This window comes from Pongo abelii, chromosome 18 (assembly GCF_028885655.2).
Source record: "Pongo abelii isolate AG06213 chromosome 18, NHGRI_mPonAbe1-v2.0_pri, whole genome shotgun sequence".
Taxonomy (NCBI): Eukaryota; Metazoa; Chordata; class Mammalia; order Primates; family Hominidae; genus Pongo; species Pongo abelii.
In genome coordinates, this window is record NC_072003.2 from 181,990 (window position 1) to 197,676 (window position 15,687).

Below are 15,687 nucleotides of genomic sequence, written 5' to 3' on the forward strand. Positions count from 1 at the left end.
GCTCCCATGCCGTACCCACCACTGGGCAGCAGACCTCCTCCATGTCAAGGGCATCCCCTCAACAGTGTCCTTGGGACCAGAGGGCTGACATATGGGGTGTATACAATTGCCTCAAAACAAAATACCCACTTAGAAGAAGAATCTGTGTACCAATACTTCCACGAGCAAAGCGAGGAGGAGGAGAATGATCCTGGATATGTGATTATTCAGCTGAGGCACAACAGTGTCCATGAGTTGGATGTCCAGGGCCCATATGCTTGACCTTTCCAGACATACAAGGTGGTGTAGTCCCCAGTGACGCTCAGCGACCTGCACTCATGGGGTGTCCCAGCATGTCCGGTTTGCAAAGGCCGGACATGGAGTGACAGACATGCTGAGAAAGCTAACACCTAGGGTGTGCCAGCACTAAGGGGAACTCTTAGAAACACCATATTTTCACCATACACAACATAAAGTGGCATGAAGTTTAAGGCATCACCCATGAGACTTTCTCAACCCCAAAACTTGTACCTAAATAGAACCAAGCCTTCAGAGTTAACTTCTAGTTTGCAGGAAATACAGGGACAGAGAGCAAGTCTGACTGCACAATGAGATTAATCCAAATGTGGAACATTTGATGGAACAAAGGGAGGGGAGACCTCTGGATTGGCAGAGACATAAAGACACCACATGCACTAGCTGGGCTGGGTTTCCATCTTGGTTCAGACAGTCCAGCTGTGAAAAGGCTTTAGCAATCAGGAGAAGCTTCAATGGACCAGGTACTAGGTGATGCCAACTTATTACAGTAAATTTTTTCAGATGTACAAAGGGTAGCATGGCCGAAAATTAAGTGCCCAAATTTTATACAGATATCTTCTGAAGTATGTAGGGATGAACAGACATCAGGTCTGGGACTTGCCTTGAAAAGAGAGGGAAGGAAATATATGGAGCCAGGGTTTAAAGGCACCTGAGACAGGCATATAAGGTTTGTCAGTCTGCTCTCTCTAGTTCAGGGTTTAAAATTTTTCAAAGTAAAAAAAAAAAAAAAAAAAAAGTGTATTTCTTTTTTTTTTTTTTTTTAAGACAGAGTCTCACTCTGTTGCCCAAGCTGGAGTGCAGCGGCATGATCACTGCTCACTGCCACCTTGACCTTCCAGGCTCAGGTGATCCTCCCACCTCAGCCTCCCAGGTAGCTGGGACTACAGGCGCACATCATCATGCCTGGCTAATTTTTGTATTTTTTGCAGAGACGGGGTTTCGCTATGTTGCCCAGGCTGGTGTCAAACTCCTGGGCTCAAGTGATCCACCCACCTTGGCCTCCCGAAGTGCTAGGAATACAGGAGTGAGCCACTGTGCCTGGACAAAAGTGTATATTTTAAAAAGAAAGAATATATATTTAAAATGACAAAAGTGTATATTTTAAAAAGAAAGAATATATATTTAAAATGACAAAAGTGTATATTTTAAAAAGAAAGACTTGTCCACCCAAAAAATACAAACTCTTTACATTATCAAAATTTCTCCTACTCGTCAATATCACGGCCAGCTGAAGTCCTAGACTATCTTGTTTCCTGTTGCCTTTTTTTTTTGAGATGGAGTTTCGCTCTTGTTGCCCAGAATGGAGTACAATGGTGCGATCTCAGCTCACTGCAACCTCCGCCTCCCGGATTCAAGCGACTCTACTGCCTCAGCCTCCTGAGTAGCTGGGATTACAGGCATCCACACCTGGCTAATTTTGTATTTTTTAGTAGAGACGGGGTATCTCCATGCTGGTCAGGCTGGTCTGGCTGGTCTCAAACTCCTGATCTCAGGTGATCCGCCCGCTTCGGCCTCCCAAAGTGCTGGGATTACAGGCGTAAGCCATTGTGCTCAGCTCCGGTTGCTTTTACCTGTCCATAATCAATCCATACTTCTCCAGGTTCTGGTCGGATCTCCATTTCTCACCCTCAACGGCAAGAGGATGGCCAGTGTATAATAATCACCACATTGTTTAATCATTCCCCAACTACTACACACTATGATTATCTCCAGTTTAATTATTGTTATAAAAATCCTTATTCTTGCTGAGAACAAGCCGAGGGGGGGAAATCTTCACGCAGTTGTAAAAGCTGCTTGTTTTCTTGATAATATTCCTAACAGTGGGACTGCTAGATCTAAGGGCATCATATGCTCTGCTGTCAAACACTGTTCCCCGAGGTGAGGCCTGCCTACAGCATCCTGCAAACACTGTTCCCTGAGGTGAGGGCCTGCCTACAGCATCCTGGGTGGGGCTGTGGCTGCGTTTCATCAACTGTCCCACAGGGGTTATCCGTGTTGACAGGTGGACAACATTCGTCATGGATTTTGTTTATTCATTTGCTTGTTTTTTTACTTAATTCATTTTTCTTTGTGGCTCTTTATATTATGTAATTAGGTAAGAAATACAAAGATGCTATGAAAATGCAAATACTACAAAAGTGTATCAAGCAGAAAGTGAAGAACTTCTCCCAGAACCCTATACCCCAGGAGCCATTAACAAATCATTTTGTTTTAATTTGTAGTTCCTTATTTATCAACAAGGCAGGCCTGTCTTAAAAATTAAGCTCCAGCTGGGCATAGTGGCTCACACCTGGAATCCCAGCACTTTGGGCAGCCAAGGAGGGAAGATCATTCGAGCCCAGGAGTTCAAGATCAGCCAGGGCAATAAGGTGAAAACTCATCTCTACAAAAAATACAAAAATTAGCAGGGGCGGGGCACAGTGGCTCACGCCTGTAATCCCAGCAGTCTGGGAGGCCAAGGTGGGTGGATCACCTGAGGTTACGAGTTCAAGACCAGCCTGGCCAACATGGCGCGACCCCCATGTCTACTAAAAATACAAAAATTAGCTGGCATGGTGGCGCACGCCTGTAATCCCAGCTACTCGGGAGGCTGAGGCAGGAGACCTAATTGAGCTTGGGAGGCAGGGGTTGCACTGAGCCAAGATTGAGCTACCACACTCCAGCCTGGGTGACACAGCGAGATTCTGTCTCAAAAAAAAAAAAGAGAATAATTGCAAATGGGTATGGGGTTTCCTTCTGGGGTGGTGAAAGTGTTCTGGATCTAGATAGTGGTGATGGTTATACAACATGAATGTACCAGATGCCACTGAAGCATAGACTTCAAAATGATAAAATAGTGTTATATGTATTTTACCAAAACAAAAAGGGGTAAACAATGAAGTGCAATCTGCCAGCACCCCAGGAGGGGCCAGCACTATGCCCACTGCAGTCCAAGCTCCGAGTCAATGACACGCTCGTTGGAAAAAAGAGCTGCTTCTCCCCTGGCCCCACTCCCTGATCTTAACCATTTATATAAACACTCACCCTCAGTGCAAACACCACATTAAAAAGAATCATAGTAGGTGCTTCCCTCTTCGGGGAAGGATCTGTTTTGGAGACCTGTAAAAGATGCATAATTCTAATTAATTGAGACGACTTTCTAAGGAAAGCTGTTTTAGAGCTATTCTACTTCAGGCATGGCAAAAGTCCCCAGAATACAGCACCAAGGTCTTGGAAAAGCAATGAATGCCTTTGCTCTGGAGGCGTGCCTACTGCATGGACAAAGTCACAACTATGACAAGAGTGGGAAGGTCAGTGCTCTGACCCCCCCACCCCCCCGCTAACAGAAGTGAGCTGACAATGCCCACAGGGGACGAGATGGAGAGGCGCATAAATGGGTGGAGGACCCAGACCCACACCCCCACTGCCTTCGCGTGTCCGCCTGCATCCATCCAGGCTGTATCTGCTAAGTATGATGCATACTCAGAACAATTGAGGGACAGGACGATGTTCAGGGACAGCCAAGCCCTGAGCAGGGCCCAGGTGAGGCAGGCCAGCAAGTCCTAATCTCTGTGCTCCCGGTTCTGGCATCCAGCCAGCTTCACAAGGACCAGGGCACTCAAGGGAAGCATTCCAAGGGGCACGAGGGAACTCTTCAAAGCCAACTACAAGTTCTGCCACCAGGGAGACTTGGGGACCCAGGCTGCCGTGGCACCCATCCCCTACCCCTGACTGCCACTGCTGTCTACGGGGTGTGACCGCGGGCAGGCTGCCAACTCTCCCCTTCATTGCCTACAGGTAGGGGACTGTGCCCCAGCAGTGGGGGCTGTGATGAGAAGGGAGGGTGCGGTACAGGGGGCCAGGCTCATCAACCGCCTCAGAACCTTCTTCCATGGAGCTTCACGAATAACACCACAGAACCTCCCAGAATTGCTGGATCTGTATAAATGTAGCTAAATCCTACGTTACTGTGTTCGACCCCTCAGAATCTGAGTAATGCCGTCACTGATCCTGCCTGTATGCAGAGAGTTGACTGGCAGGCTCTGGTGTACAAGTTCCTTTCATCCTGCTAACAAGATGAATTCCTCAGTGCTATGATACCTATTCATCAGAGAACACATAGAGAGGGTTTAGCAGAAAAATAAGTGCTAAATAATACTAATATTAGCTACTACAGTGTCTTGTAATAAATAAGAGGAAATGCTTGCACCACATTGTAGAAAATTCAAGGGTTTGACAGATGCTAGTTAACTCATTATCTTGGCCTCCCCTGGAAACAGACATCCTATATATGAAGGGGAGGGCCACAGTCAGTAGAGACCTAGAAGGCAGACTATAAAAGCTAGGGACAGGGACTGAAGCACCTGTCTTCAGGGGCAAGAACACCTGTCTCTTTTTCCACTGGACTCTCTGGGTTTATAAAGATGCACAGTTCATAGCAAGTGTCTAATCAGGTCTCCTGCCCAGTAGTTACCTTCACCAGAGCTAGTGTCAGCCTCAGTTCTGAGCCCCCCAGAGCCAGAATGGACCAGGCCTGCCGGCCCAGGGAGAGCCACATCTGCCCAGAGGGTCTGTGCGTGCCCAGGGAGAACCCCACCTGCCCAAGGACAGACACATCTGTCCAGGGGAAGCCACACCTGCCCAGGGGGAGCCACACCTGCCCAGAAGGTCTGTACCTGCCCAGGGGAAGCCACATCTGCCCAGGGGAAGCCACATCTACCCAGGGGGAGCCCCACCTGCCCAGGGAGAGCCACACCTACCCAGAGGGTCTGTACCTGCTCAGGGGGGAAGCCACACCTGCCCAGGGAGAGCCATACCTGCCCCAGAGCATGCTGTAGCAGTGTTGGGTGCCCAACAAATCGCACATTATCAATCTTCAGTTCAAATTTTTGGCCACACATTTCAGACTTGGTTGCCAAAATTGTTGCCAGAATAACATCTGAAAACCTTAAAATTTAAGAGAGGTAGAATAAAAATAAGTTAACAAAGTACCACAGCACCATGCCCTGCTGGCCCCAGAGCAGAAGGGTCTCAGTAAACTGCACCTTCATGGAGTTGCTCTGCCCCGACCGCTGGTGGAAGCTACTAACAGTTGCCCTTCTGTAGCAATCCCAGAGGTTATGGATGTAAGATCACCAGAATTACAAGGTAAAAGGCAAGAGAAGCACAGACTGAAGGCACATGCTGTCATTTTTTGGCATGCTCTATTAAATTCAGGAGAGAAACAGTTGCAGTTTGCTTTCAAAGGGAGGATCAGCTGGAGCCGGCACTGCCCTGCGGAGCTGCCCTTTAAGGTTCACAGGCAGAGGGGCCTCTCCCAGTTACACTCAGGTTTGCTGTGCTGCACCTTCAACTCCCAGGACCCAGGCCCTTCACCCACAGAGTCTCGTGGAGGGCAAGGGGACAGTGCACAGGGATGCGTGCAGAGCACTGACTTCCTTCCTCATAGCATGGCTGCCCATCCGCTCCCTTATCCCGAACGCTTAAAGTTTCCAGTTTTTATCAGGGAAGAAACTTTGTGCAAGAAGTGCAAGCCCACTGTGATCACAGCTATTTCCAAATGGCAGAAACACCGGGTGGCACACGACTGGGTGCTATGGAGAAGTGGGAGCAGCTGTGGTGTGGGAGGGAGGCCGTCCCTTTTCCCTTTTTCCCCTTTTCAAGGTCGTCTGTGCCCTTACGTCTCCTTACTGGCAATGCTGATGCCTCCTGCCTGGGGAGATCCGGTTAGGGGAGTGTCACCTGCAGGGGTGCTGTGGGTGGTGCTGACTCTTATCTCAGAGCCCAGGGCTCTGAGGGCCTCCGCTCTAGAAACACAAATGTACTGCCTCTGATCTGGACCCAGAAGAGAGAGAAGTCCCATGCATATCTCTCCACCCAGGAAAAATATATCTAATATCTAGGTCAGGAGGGTACACTCTCTTGGGGAAGGCAGCTCCAGCCTCCCCAGGGCCATACTCTGCCCCTGGGCAGGGAGACCCCTAAGGTCCTAGAAGAGACCACTGAGGACAGACATTCTAGTGCGCAAACCTGGTCATGCTTCTTCCCCGGAGGCCCTCTTGGTGAAGGGGTGGGAGAGACTAATAACTCCTCCATGTTGTGATGAAAAAGGAAGGTCTGCTTTGAACTGCACTGTAGCTCAGCTCTGTAATAGCAAATGGCAAGTAGCTACAGGATTCTTTCCAAGTCTATCATGGGCCGTGGGGCTCACGCTGTTTTCCAGCCTTCCTCCTGAACTGGCACGACCCTCTAACCATCCAAAGTCGTCCTAGACCCACAAACAAACCACATACCAGGGTTTGGTCAAACCTATTTGTGCCATTTGGAAATAGCCTCTCAACCCAGTCAGGTTGCAGTTGGACGTTCTGAAATCAATCTTGTTAGAGATATCCTGGGAAATGCAGGACCCACAGCCAGGTCCTCAGCAGCCCACTGCAGGTCTCTCCTGCAGAGATGGAGGATTCAAGTGCCTTACACCACAGGCATAATACGCTTTCTTCAAAAACCCTAAATGGCTCACTCTGTTCTATAACTCCCATCTGTGGAACATGGTAATGTTGAAGGAGGGTTTGAGGTATTAAAACGCCACCAAACACTTCTGCTCTAGCAACTGACCCAGGGCCAACACCTCACATCCTATCTAAACAGTGCCCCTCCACTCTGCCACCCAGTGACTCAGGGGACACAGAGATAACAGAAAAATAACCACCACCACTCCAGAAAGGTCCCTTGCTCTGACAGCCCAAAATCTCCACTAAAAACTGCTGCTCTGTCATAAAGAGTCACAGCCATGTCTCAGCCTCAGCCCTCAGGCACCAGTCCAGGGACCAAATTTAGTTTGGCTGTGAGATGGTCCCTGGGATTTTCAGAGGCAAGCAGTGGTAGCCCAGTTCACATTTAAAAATACCTAAACTTCAAGGTGCCCTCACAACAGCCAAATAAAAGACTCTTTCCCTGATAGAGGCCAGGGTCTGCAGAGACGGCCAACTGGAAATCTGTGAGCTGAAGTAAAAAGGCACATTGGGCCAAGCATGGTGGCTCACACCTGTAATCCCAGCACTTTGGGAGGCTGAAGCGGGTGGATCACCTGAGGTCAGGAGTTCGAGACCAGCATGGCCAACATGATGAAACCCCGTCTCTACTAAAAATACAAAAGTTAGCCGGGCGCAGTGAAGCCTGTTGTCCCAGCTAGTCGGGAGGCTGAGGCAGGAGAATCACTTGAACCTGGGCGGCAGAGGTTGCAGTGAGTGGAGATCGTGCCACTGCGCTCCAGCCTGGGTGACAGAGCGAAACTCCATCTCAAAAAAAAAGTCACATTGACTTAGTGGCTGTTCATGGAGCCCTCTGAAGCAGCCAGCAGGGTGGCAGTTAGCCATCCTGTTTATCTGAGCAAATCTGGCCACAGAGAAATCTACTCCCCACACCTTAATATTACACACATATAATGACAAAACACTTTTTTTTTTTTTTTTGAGACGAAATCTTGCTCTTGTCACCCAGGCTGGAGTGCAATGGCGTAATCTCGGCTCACTGCAACCTCCGCCTCCCGAGTTCAAGCGATTCTCCTGCCTCAGCCTCCTGAGTAGCTGGGATTACAGGCGCCTGCCACAACGCCCAGCTGATTTTTGTATTTTTGGTAGAGACGGGGTATCACCATGTTGGTCAGGCTGGTCTCGAACTCCTGAACTCAGGTGATCCACCTGCCTTGGTCTCCCAAAGTGCTGGGATGACAGGCGTGAGCCACCACGCCCGGCCCCATGACAAAACAATTAAGCGGCCTTTTTTTTTCCCCCTTGAGATGGAGTCTTGCTCTGTCGCCCAGGCTGGAGTGTAATGGCACAATCTCAGCTCACTGAAACCTCCGCCTCCTGGGTTCAAGTGATTCTACTGCCTCAGCCTCCCAAATAGCTGGGATTACAGGCGCGCGCCACCACGCCCGGCTAATTTTTCATATTTTTTAGTATAGACGGGGTTTCACCACGTTGGCCAGGCTGGTCTCAACCTCCTGACCTCATGATCTGCCCGCCTCGGCCTCCCAAAGTGCTGGGATTACAGGCATGAGCCACTGCACCCCCCAAAGTGCTGGGATTACAAGCATGAGCCACTGCACCCATCTGGCTTTATACTTTATATAGTGTGTCTGGTAATGTAATACGCATAAAGACAGAGTTATATTCATGAGATTGGGGGTGGGGCAAAACTTATAAACAGCAAACTGAACCATAAACAAGTGTTGTTTTGTTTTATTGGCTTCCAACATTTATAAAAATCCTTTTCCCTCATTTTGATGGTGAAAGGCCTAATAAATGTACTGCAGCACAATAAAACATCTGTTACAAAAACTGAAGATTCCTGGAATAACCTGGAAATTCAAGAAAAACATGTTTAGGAAGATGAACCAGCCCAGCCAGAAAACAGGCCAAGATCTTCTGTGACTGCCAAGCTATTCTGGAGCAGGAAGATGAACCAGCTCAGCCAGAAAACAGGCCAGGATCTTCTGTGACTGCCAAGCTATTCTGGAGCAGGAAGATGAACCAGCCCAACCAGAAAACAGGCCAGGACCTTCCATCACTGCCAAGCTATTCTGGAGCAGGAAGATGAACCAGCCCAGCCAGAAAACAAGCCAGGACCTTCTATCACTGCCGAGCTATTCTGGAGCAGGGCTTGCTCTCTAGCTTGGGCAAAAAAAGGGATGGAAAGACATCCTGGAAGGGAGCTCATCTCTGCTCCCCCCACCCACCTAAAGGGATGGAAAGACATCCTGGAGGGGAGCTCAACTCTGCTCACCCCACCCACCTCCTTGCTGGAAGCTCACAGACACTGTGTGTACCTCCAAGGCCCAGAGGAGATGCACTGTCAAGGGGAATGGAAGAGTCGCACTTCATCCATGCCCTCTTGGACAAGCACCATATCAATTCCATGAGAACATTTCTGCCTCTATTAAGCACACTCAACAGCATCTAGGCCTGAGCATCACACTTAATGCCCAACCCTTGGGAGAGGCCCCCACAAAACCCCTCAAAAAATAAAAACAAGGAGCAACAGTCATAGGTCTCTCTAGGGCGGCAGTGGACTAGGGAGATGACAGAGTCCACTCCTGCTTGCCCACCACCCTCACAGGACTACTTGTGCCTACCTGGAGGAAGAGGAGGTTTGTGTGACATGCCTGGTCCCAGAAGTCTCCCTGGTGCCAGCCAGCCATGCCTTGGCCTCTCAGGTAATGTGAAATAGCTAAATGACTGGGTGGAGAAAAAGCGGGGGTGGTGGGAAGTCTGGGCGTTCGTGGGGGAACTGGGGCAGTGAGGTCCACGCCTGTGTGCCTCATCAGTCACTCTTCAACATGGAGGGGAATCAGGAATTAAGCACAATTACAAGAAGAGAAGGCAGCCGGAATCAAGACAGAAAGACGGTGGAGAGGTCTCGGTCTTACCCTGCAACCAATTGCTCATCGGTTGGAGGACATGGCTCGCTGAAATGGGAACAGGACCATCAAGACCAAACAAAAACATATCACTTTTTTAAAAACCATGAAAAGTTACAAGGCTATTTTATAAAAACTGCATGAAAGTCTAGCAGAAGTGCCACCATTAAGCATTAACTGTTGAGCATCACAACTAAGCAACTTACCAGACAAGAAACAGGATCACACACTCCCCACGCTGAGAAACAGATCACACACTCCCCACGCTGAGAAACAGGGTCACACACTCCCCACGCTGAGAAACAGATCACACACTCCCCATGCTGAGAAACAGGGTCACACACTCCCCACGCTGAGAAACAGATCGCACACTCCCCATGCTGAGAAACAGGGTCACACACTCCCCACGCTGAGAAACAGATCACACACTCCCCACGCTGAGAAACAGGATCACAAACTCCCCACGCTCAACGCTTACCATGGGGTTTTCTCACTAAAGGTCAAATTCTCACACAGAAGTATGGGCTGGGCAGGAACGAAAGTCATTTTTCAGAAGTAAGCACAAGGCTGGCAGAGCTGGGTCAGACCAAGCACCATATGTATTAGCTGGACGCCTGTGCAGAAGTATCTCATCTTTTCTTTCTTTTCTTTTTCCTTTTTTCTTTTTTTTCTTCAAAAGAGACAGGGTCTCACAATGTTACCCAGGCTGGTCTCATACCCCTGGGGTCAAGCAATCCTCCTGCCTCGGCCTCCAAAAGTACTGGGATTACAGGCGTGAGCCACCGCACCCAGCCTAAAACTAATCTTTGTGGTAAAAGTTTTCTCATCTGCATGACAAGAAATCGCCTACAGAGGATCACATAAGACTCCCAGAGGCAAAAGCCTTCTGAAGACTATAGCGTGTCATATGAATTTCACCAGCTCCAATTCTTGAGATACTGTGACTGCCAGCACGCCTGACTTCCCTAAGCCTCTGCCTGGAGCAATAAAGTCGTCATGGTGGATCCATATATATTTGTCAGAAAACGTGGGCTTCTGTATTACCTGAGTTGAGATTTTTAGAAACAGTTTAGGAGTCTACTTTCTGGCTAGGCACGGTGGCTCACGCCTGTAATCCTAGCACTTTGGGAGGCCGAGGTGGGTGGATCACTTGAGGTCAGGAGTTCGAGACCAGCCTGGCCAACATGGCGAAACCCTGTCTCTACTTAAAAAGAAAAAATTAGCTGGGCTTGGTGGTGGATGCCTGTAATCCCAGCTACTCGGGAGGCTAAGGCAGGAGAATCGCTTGAACCCCAGAGGTGAGGTTTCAGTGAGCCGAGATCATACCACTGCACTCCAGCCTTGGGCGACAGAGTGAAACTCTGTCTCAAAAAAAAAAAAAAAAAAAAACTTTATTTTCCTTTGCAGGGATTTGAGTTCTGGGACATACTGCTTTTCCGTGTATTCTGGAAAGAGAAAGGAGACCTGAATCCAGGAGTGGAAACAGTGTGGGAGCTCTGCCAAAGATCCACAGAAGTGATCTCTTTCCTCAGCAGCTGCCAAACTCCTCAGGTTGTATAGTATGAAAGCATTAAGATGTTTCACGGACTTTCCCAAGATCACCCAAGAAGTCAGAATCCTCGAAGCTGGAGCCTGACTGTAAGCTCTGTCTCCTACAACTAGACAAGTCACAATGCAGCCCCTTTGCTCCAGAGGAAAAGGAGTAAGCACAGAGGGCTTCCGAGTCCAGCAATGCTCCATTTCCTGACAGGAGCATTTTACAGACTTGCGTCTGCCCCTCTGAGGGAGGCAGGGCCATCAGCTAACACTCAGAGACAAGGATGGTTCTACGACATCCTGATCTGGGAGGAAGAGGTGAACGCAACTCACCACCCTCAGGCATCTTACAGAAAACAGTGGAACTAAGGCTCATTCTAAGGAATGTGCCCAAGATCACACACTGTAGGCTACAAAGCGAGAGTCAAACTTGGAACCCTGAACCTGCGCTTGTCCCTGTACACTGCCCTGCAGCATGGATGCGATGGCTGGGCAGGGGGAAATGCCCAAGCATAGAGACAAAAATGCCTACCCGCTTTCTTGTGTGTCAACCTCAGCTACAGAAAAGAGAGGGCATCTTTCTAACACATCAGTGTAGGGCTCTAAAAACACAAGCTAATAGAGGTAAACCTATCAAGAGAGGCCCTGGCAGAGCCTCATGTGTGCCTGGTGGGAGGACCTATATGTCGTGAGCCAGAGAGTGCCTGCCTGGCCAAGGACCCCATCTGGCCTAGGCCCAAGTGCAGCCACTCCACTGCTACAAAAGTGGCCAAGCCTGAGGACAGTAGCAGTGCCACCTGATTCCCCAAGATGTCACCTGAGAATTAAAGGGTAGAGATGGTAGCTGGGTGAGGGGGCTCATGCATGTAATCCCAGAACATTGGGAGGCCAAGGTTGGAGGATCACTTAAGCCCAGGAGTTCAATCATCTGAGGTCAGGGTTCTCCATGTTGACCAAGCTGAGTTCGAGACCAGCCTGGCCAACATGGAGAAACCCTCTCTTAAAAAAAAAAAAAAATTAGGCTGGGCGCAGTGGCTCACACCTGTAATCCCAGCACTTTGGGAGGCTGAGGCAGGAGAATCGCTTGAACCTGGGAGGCAGAGGTTGTAGTGACGAGATTGTGCCACTGCACTCCAGCCTGGGCAACAAGAATGAAACTACGTCTCAAAATACTAATACTACTACTACTACTAATAATAATAATAATAATGATTTCAGAGCATTTTGAAAATGAAAGAAATCAATTCTTCTCTAAACCTCTAGCTCCCCATTCTCTGAGGCAGTGGCCTAAGCACTGCTCGCAGTTTCAAAGAAGGGAGCAGGAAGACGGTGTCCACACAGAGAGGGACATGCCCACACCAGCCTTTCTGAGGGACACCAGGCTATCTCTCAGACCTGGCTTGATGGCTTCTGCCCCTGCCAGTGGTGGGGACACATGGTACATTTAAGCATGAGCACCACGGCCCCTAATACCCAGGGAACACTACATCTTTTCTGACCTTGGTTTCAAGTCTTAGAGACACTGGACAATATCCATTTTCTTTTCTCATAATTGAATTATAGAAAAGGATTATAAAAAATATACCCTGAATCATATCTTAAATTGTTTTTGAGAGGGGGTCTCACTCTGTCACCCAAGTTGGAGTGCAGCAGCGTGATCTTGGCTTGCTGCGATCTGCCTCCCAGGCTCAAGCAATCCTCTCACCTCAGCCTCCTGAGTAGCTGAGACCACAGGCGTGTGCCACCACGCCAGGCTAATTTTTTGTATTTTTGGTAGAGACAGGACTTCATCATACTACCCATGCTGGTCTTGAACTCCTGAGCTCAAGCGATCTACCCACCTCAGTCTCCCAAAGTGCTGTGATTACAGGCATGGGCCAACGCGCCCAGCCCTGAACCATATCTTGATGATGCACCTCAAAAAACCAGCCCCCTCTCTAAGCCGGCACTGTCCAATTTTTTTATTTATTTTATTTATTTTATTTTTGAGACAGGGTCTCACTCTGTCACTCAAGGCTCAGGCTGGAGTACAGCGGCATGATCTCGGCTCACTGCAAGCTCCACGTCCTGGGCTCAAGCAACCCTCTCCCTCAGCCTCCCCAGTGGCTGGGACTACGGGCGCAGGTCACCAACCCAGCTAATTTTTGTATTTTTTGTAGAGATGGGGTTTCGTCATGTTGTCCAGACTGTTCCCAAACATCTGGCCTCAAGTGATCCCCCCGCCTTGGACACCCAAAGTAGTGGGATTACAGGCATGAGCTACCGCTCCTGGCCCCAACAGAACTTTCTACTGTGATGGGAATATTCCAAATCTGAACCACTTAATATGGTAGACACTATTTCCATGTAGACATTGAGCACCTGAAATGTGACCAGTGCAACTGAGCAAGTGAATTTTTTTTTTTGAGACAGAGTCTCACTGTCGCCCAGGCTGGAGTGCAGTGGCACGATCTTGGCTCACTGCAAGCTCCACCTCCCGGGTTCACACCATTCTCCTGCCTCAGCCTCCCGAGTAGCTGGGACTACAGGCATCCGCCACCATGCCCGGATAATTTTTTGTATTTTTAGTAGAGACGGGGTTTCACCATGTTAGCCAGGATGAGTCTGGATCTCCTGACCTCCTGATCCGCCCGCCTTGGCCTCCCAAAGGGCTGGGATTACAGGCGTGAGCCACTGCGCCCGGTCGCAAGTGAATTTTTTATTTTATTTCAGTTAATTTCCTTCTTCTTCTTCTTTTTTTTTTTTTTTTTTTTTTTTTCTTTGAGACAGACTCTAGCTCTGTTGCCCAAACTGGAGTGCAGTGGTGTGATCTCAGCTCACTGCAACCTCCGCCTCCCAAGTTCAAGTGATTCTCCTGCCTTAGCCTCCGGAGTAGCTAGGATTACAAGCATGTGCCCCCATGCCCGACTAATTTTTGTATTTTTAGTAGAGGTAGGGTTTTGCCACGTTGGCCAGGCTGTCTCCTGACCTCAGGTGATCCACCTGCCTCGGCCTTCCAAAGTGCTTGGATTACAGGCATGAGCCACGACATCTGGCCTATTTCAGTTAATTTCAATTTAAATGGCCACACTGGCCAGTGTTTGTAATAGTGAGTAGCACGGCTGTGTCCTCACTTTTCTAAGGCAGGCCACGACCACTCACAAGTTACTATGTAGCCTGTTAATACTGTTTCAGTCTGGTAAACTGAAGTTCTGGTTTCAGAAAGAAAAGCACTTTTGGGAACAACAATCAAAGACACAGGCCGGGTGCAGTGGCTTATGCCTGTAATCCCAGCACTTTGGGAGGCTGAGGCGGGTGGATCACGAGGTCAGGAGATCAAGACCATCCTGGCTAACACAGTGAAACCCCATCTCTACTAAAAATAGAAAAAATTAGCCGGGCGTGGTGGCAGGCGCCTGTAGTCCCAGCTACTCCGGAGGCTGAGGCAGGAGAATGGTGTGAACCCGGGAGGCGGAGCTTGCAGTGAGCTGAGATCGCGCCACTGCACTCCAGCCTGGGTGACAGCGAGACTCCGTCTCAAAAAAAAAAAATTCAAAGACATAGAGAGTGGATTTGATGCACTTTCACTGCCTTGCTCCAGGAACATGCTCTGAGCTATGACAAGGCAGAGCAGGGGCTTGCGGGCCTACGTGACAAAATAAAATAGGAGGGGAACTGAGCCCCTAAGGGTATTAACCCTGTATCTGGAAAACATGGGTGGCAGGCAGTGACATTTACAGATATATAATGTGCTAAAATTACTGAATGAAGCAATTCTTCAATAAAAGATTCTAGAGAGAAGCACGCCCCTCCCACAGTTTTACCTCTTCATTATGTTAAATATTAAATTAATTCCCTAGAAAATATCCTCATGGTCATGTCATTATAAGTCTGAAAATTAACTGCAGGAATTAGGTACTGCCAGCCTTCCTTCTGAGTCTTCAGCAGCCTGGGCCTCACATCCACTGCAGCTTGGAGTAAGGATAATGTTGGGGGTGGCCAGCAGCCAGCCCTGCTCTAAGCTGATCTGTGACACAGGTGGAGGGAGAACAAGAAATACCTATCCACTGTGCAGGGGCAAAAGCATTCTATATACCTGTGACAAACCAGAGTTTGTTCCACCACCACATTTAAAGGGCAAGACAACCACAGGCCTCTACATCAAAATGACGGTCCAATGGGGTCCAGCAAGCCCCATCCCCTTTCCAAAGCCCACTCCACTCAGAGACAGTCATCAGTCATGCCAGAGGCCCCAATATCCTCCCAAATGATGATAAAAATCACACTCTTGGAACCACAAATTGTGGTCAGGCATGGTGGCTTACGTATGTAATCCCAAAAATTTGGGGGGCCAAGGAAGGAAAATCACTTGAGGCCAGGAGCTCAGGACAAGCCTGGGCAACAAAGCAAGACCCCATCTCTACAATCAATCAATAAAATTTTTTTAAAAAGACTGCAAATTGCCATGGCAGATG

The 15,687-nt window shown here is 48.9% G+C and overlaps 1 protein-coding gene across 8 annotated transcripts in view; it reads right to left on the bottom strand.

Annotated features, from left to right (window-relative positions):
- NPRL3 (NPR3 like, GATOR1 complex subunit) overlaps positions 1-15,687 on the bottom strand; it is a 60,648-nt gene that overhangs the window by 34,797 nt on the left and 10,164 nt on the right. For 4 of the 8 annotated variants that reach the window (XR_010137699.1, XM_063717125.1, XM_054533246.2 and 1 more), the window contains exons 3-5: positions 9,707-9,745; positions 5,094-5,223; positions 3,322-3,396 (exon numbers count right to left, since the gene is read on the bottom strand). The exons of 2 other annotated variants lie outside the window; for them this stretch is intronic. Coding sequence is in view for 5 of the 6 variants with exons in the window: in XM_063717125.1 (XP_063573195.1) it covers positions 3,322-3,396; positions 5,094-5,223; positions 9,707-9,745 (244 nt within the window). In the remaining variant the exon portion in view is untranslated. The remainder of the gene's footprint in view (positions 1-3,321; positions 3,397-5,093; positions 5,224-9,706; positions 9,746-15,687) is intronic. 2 more of the 8 variants (XM_024233295.3, XM_054533241.1) reach the window with 1 other exon arrangement.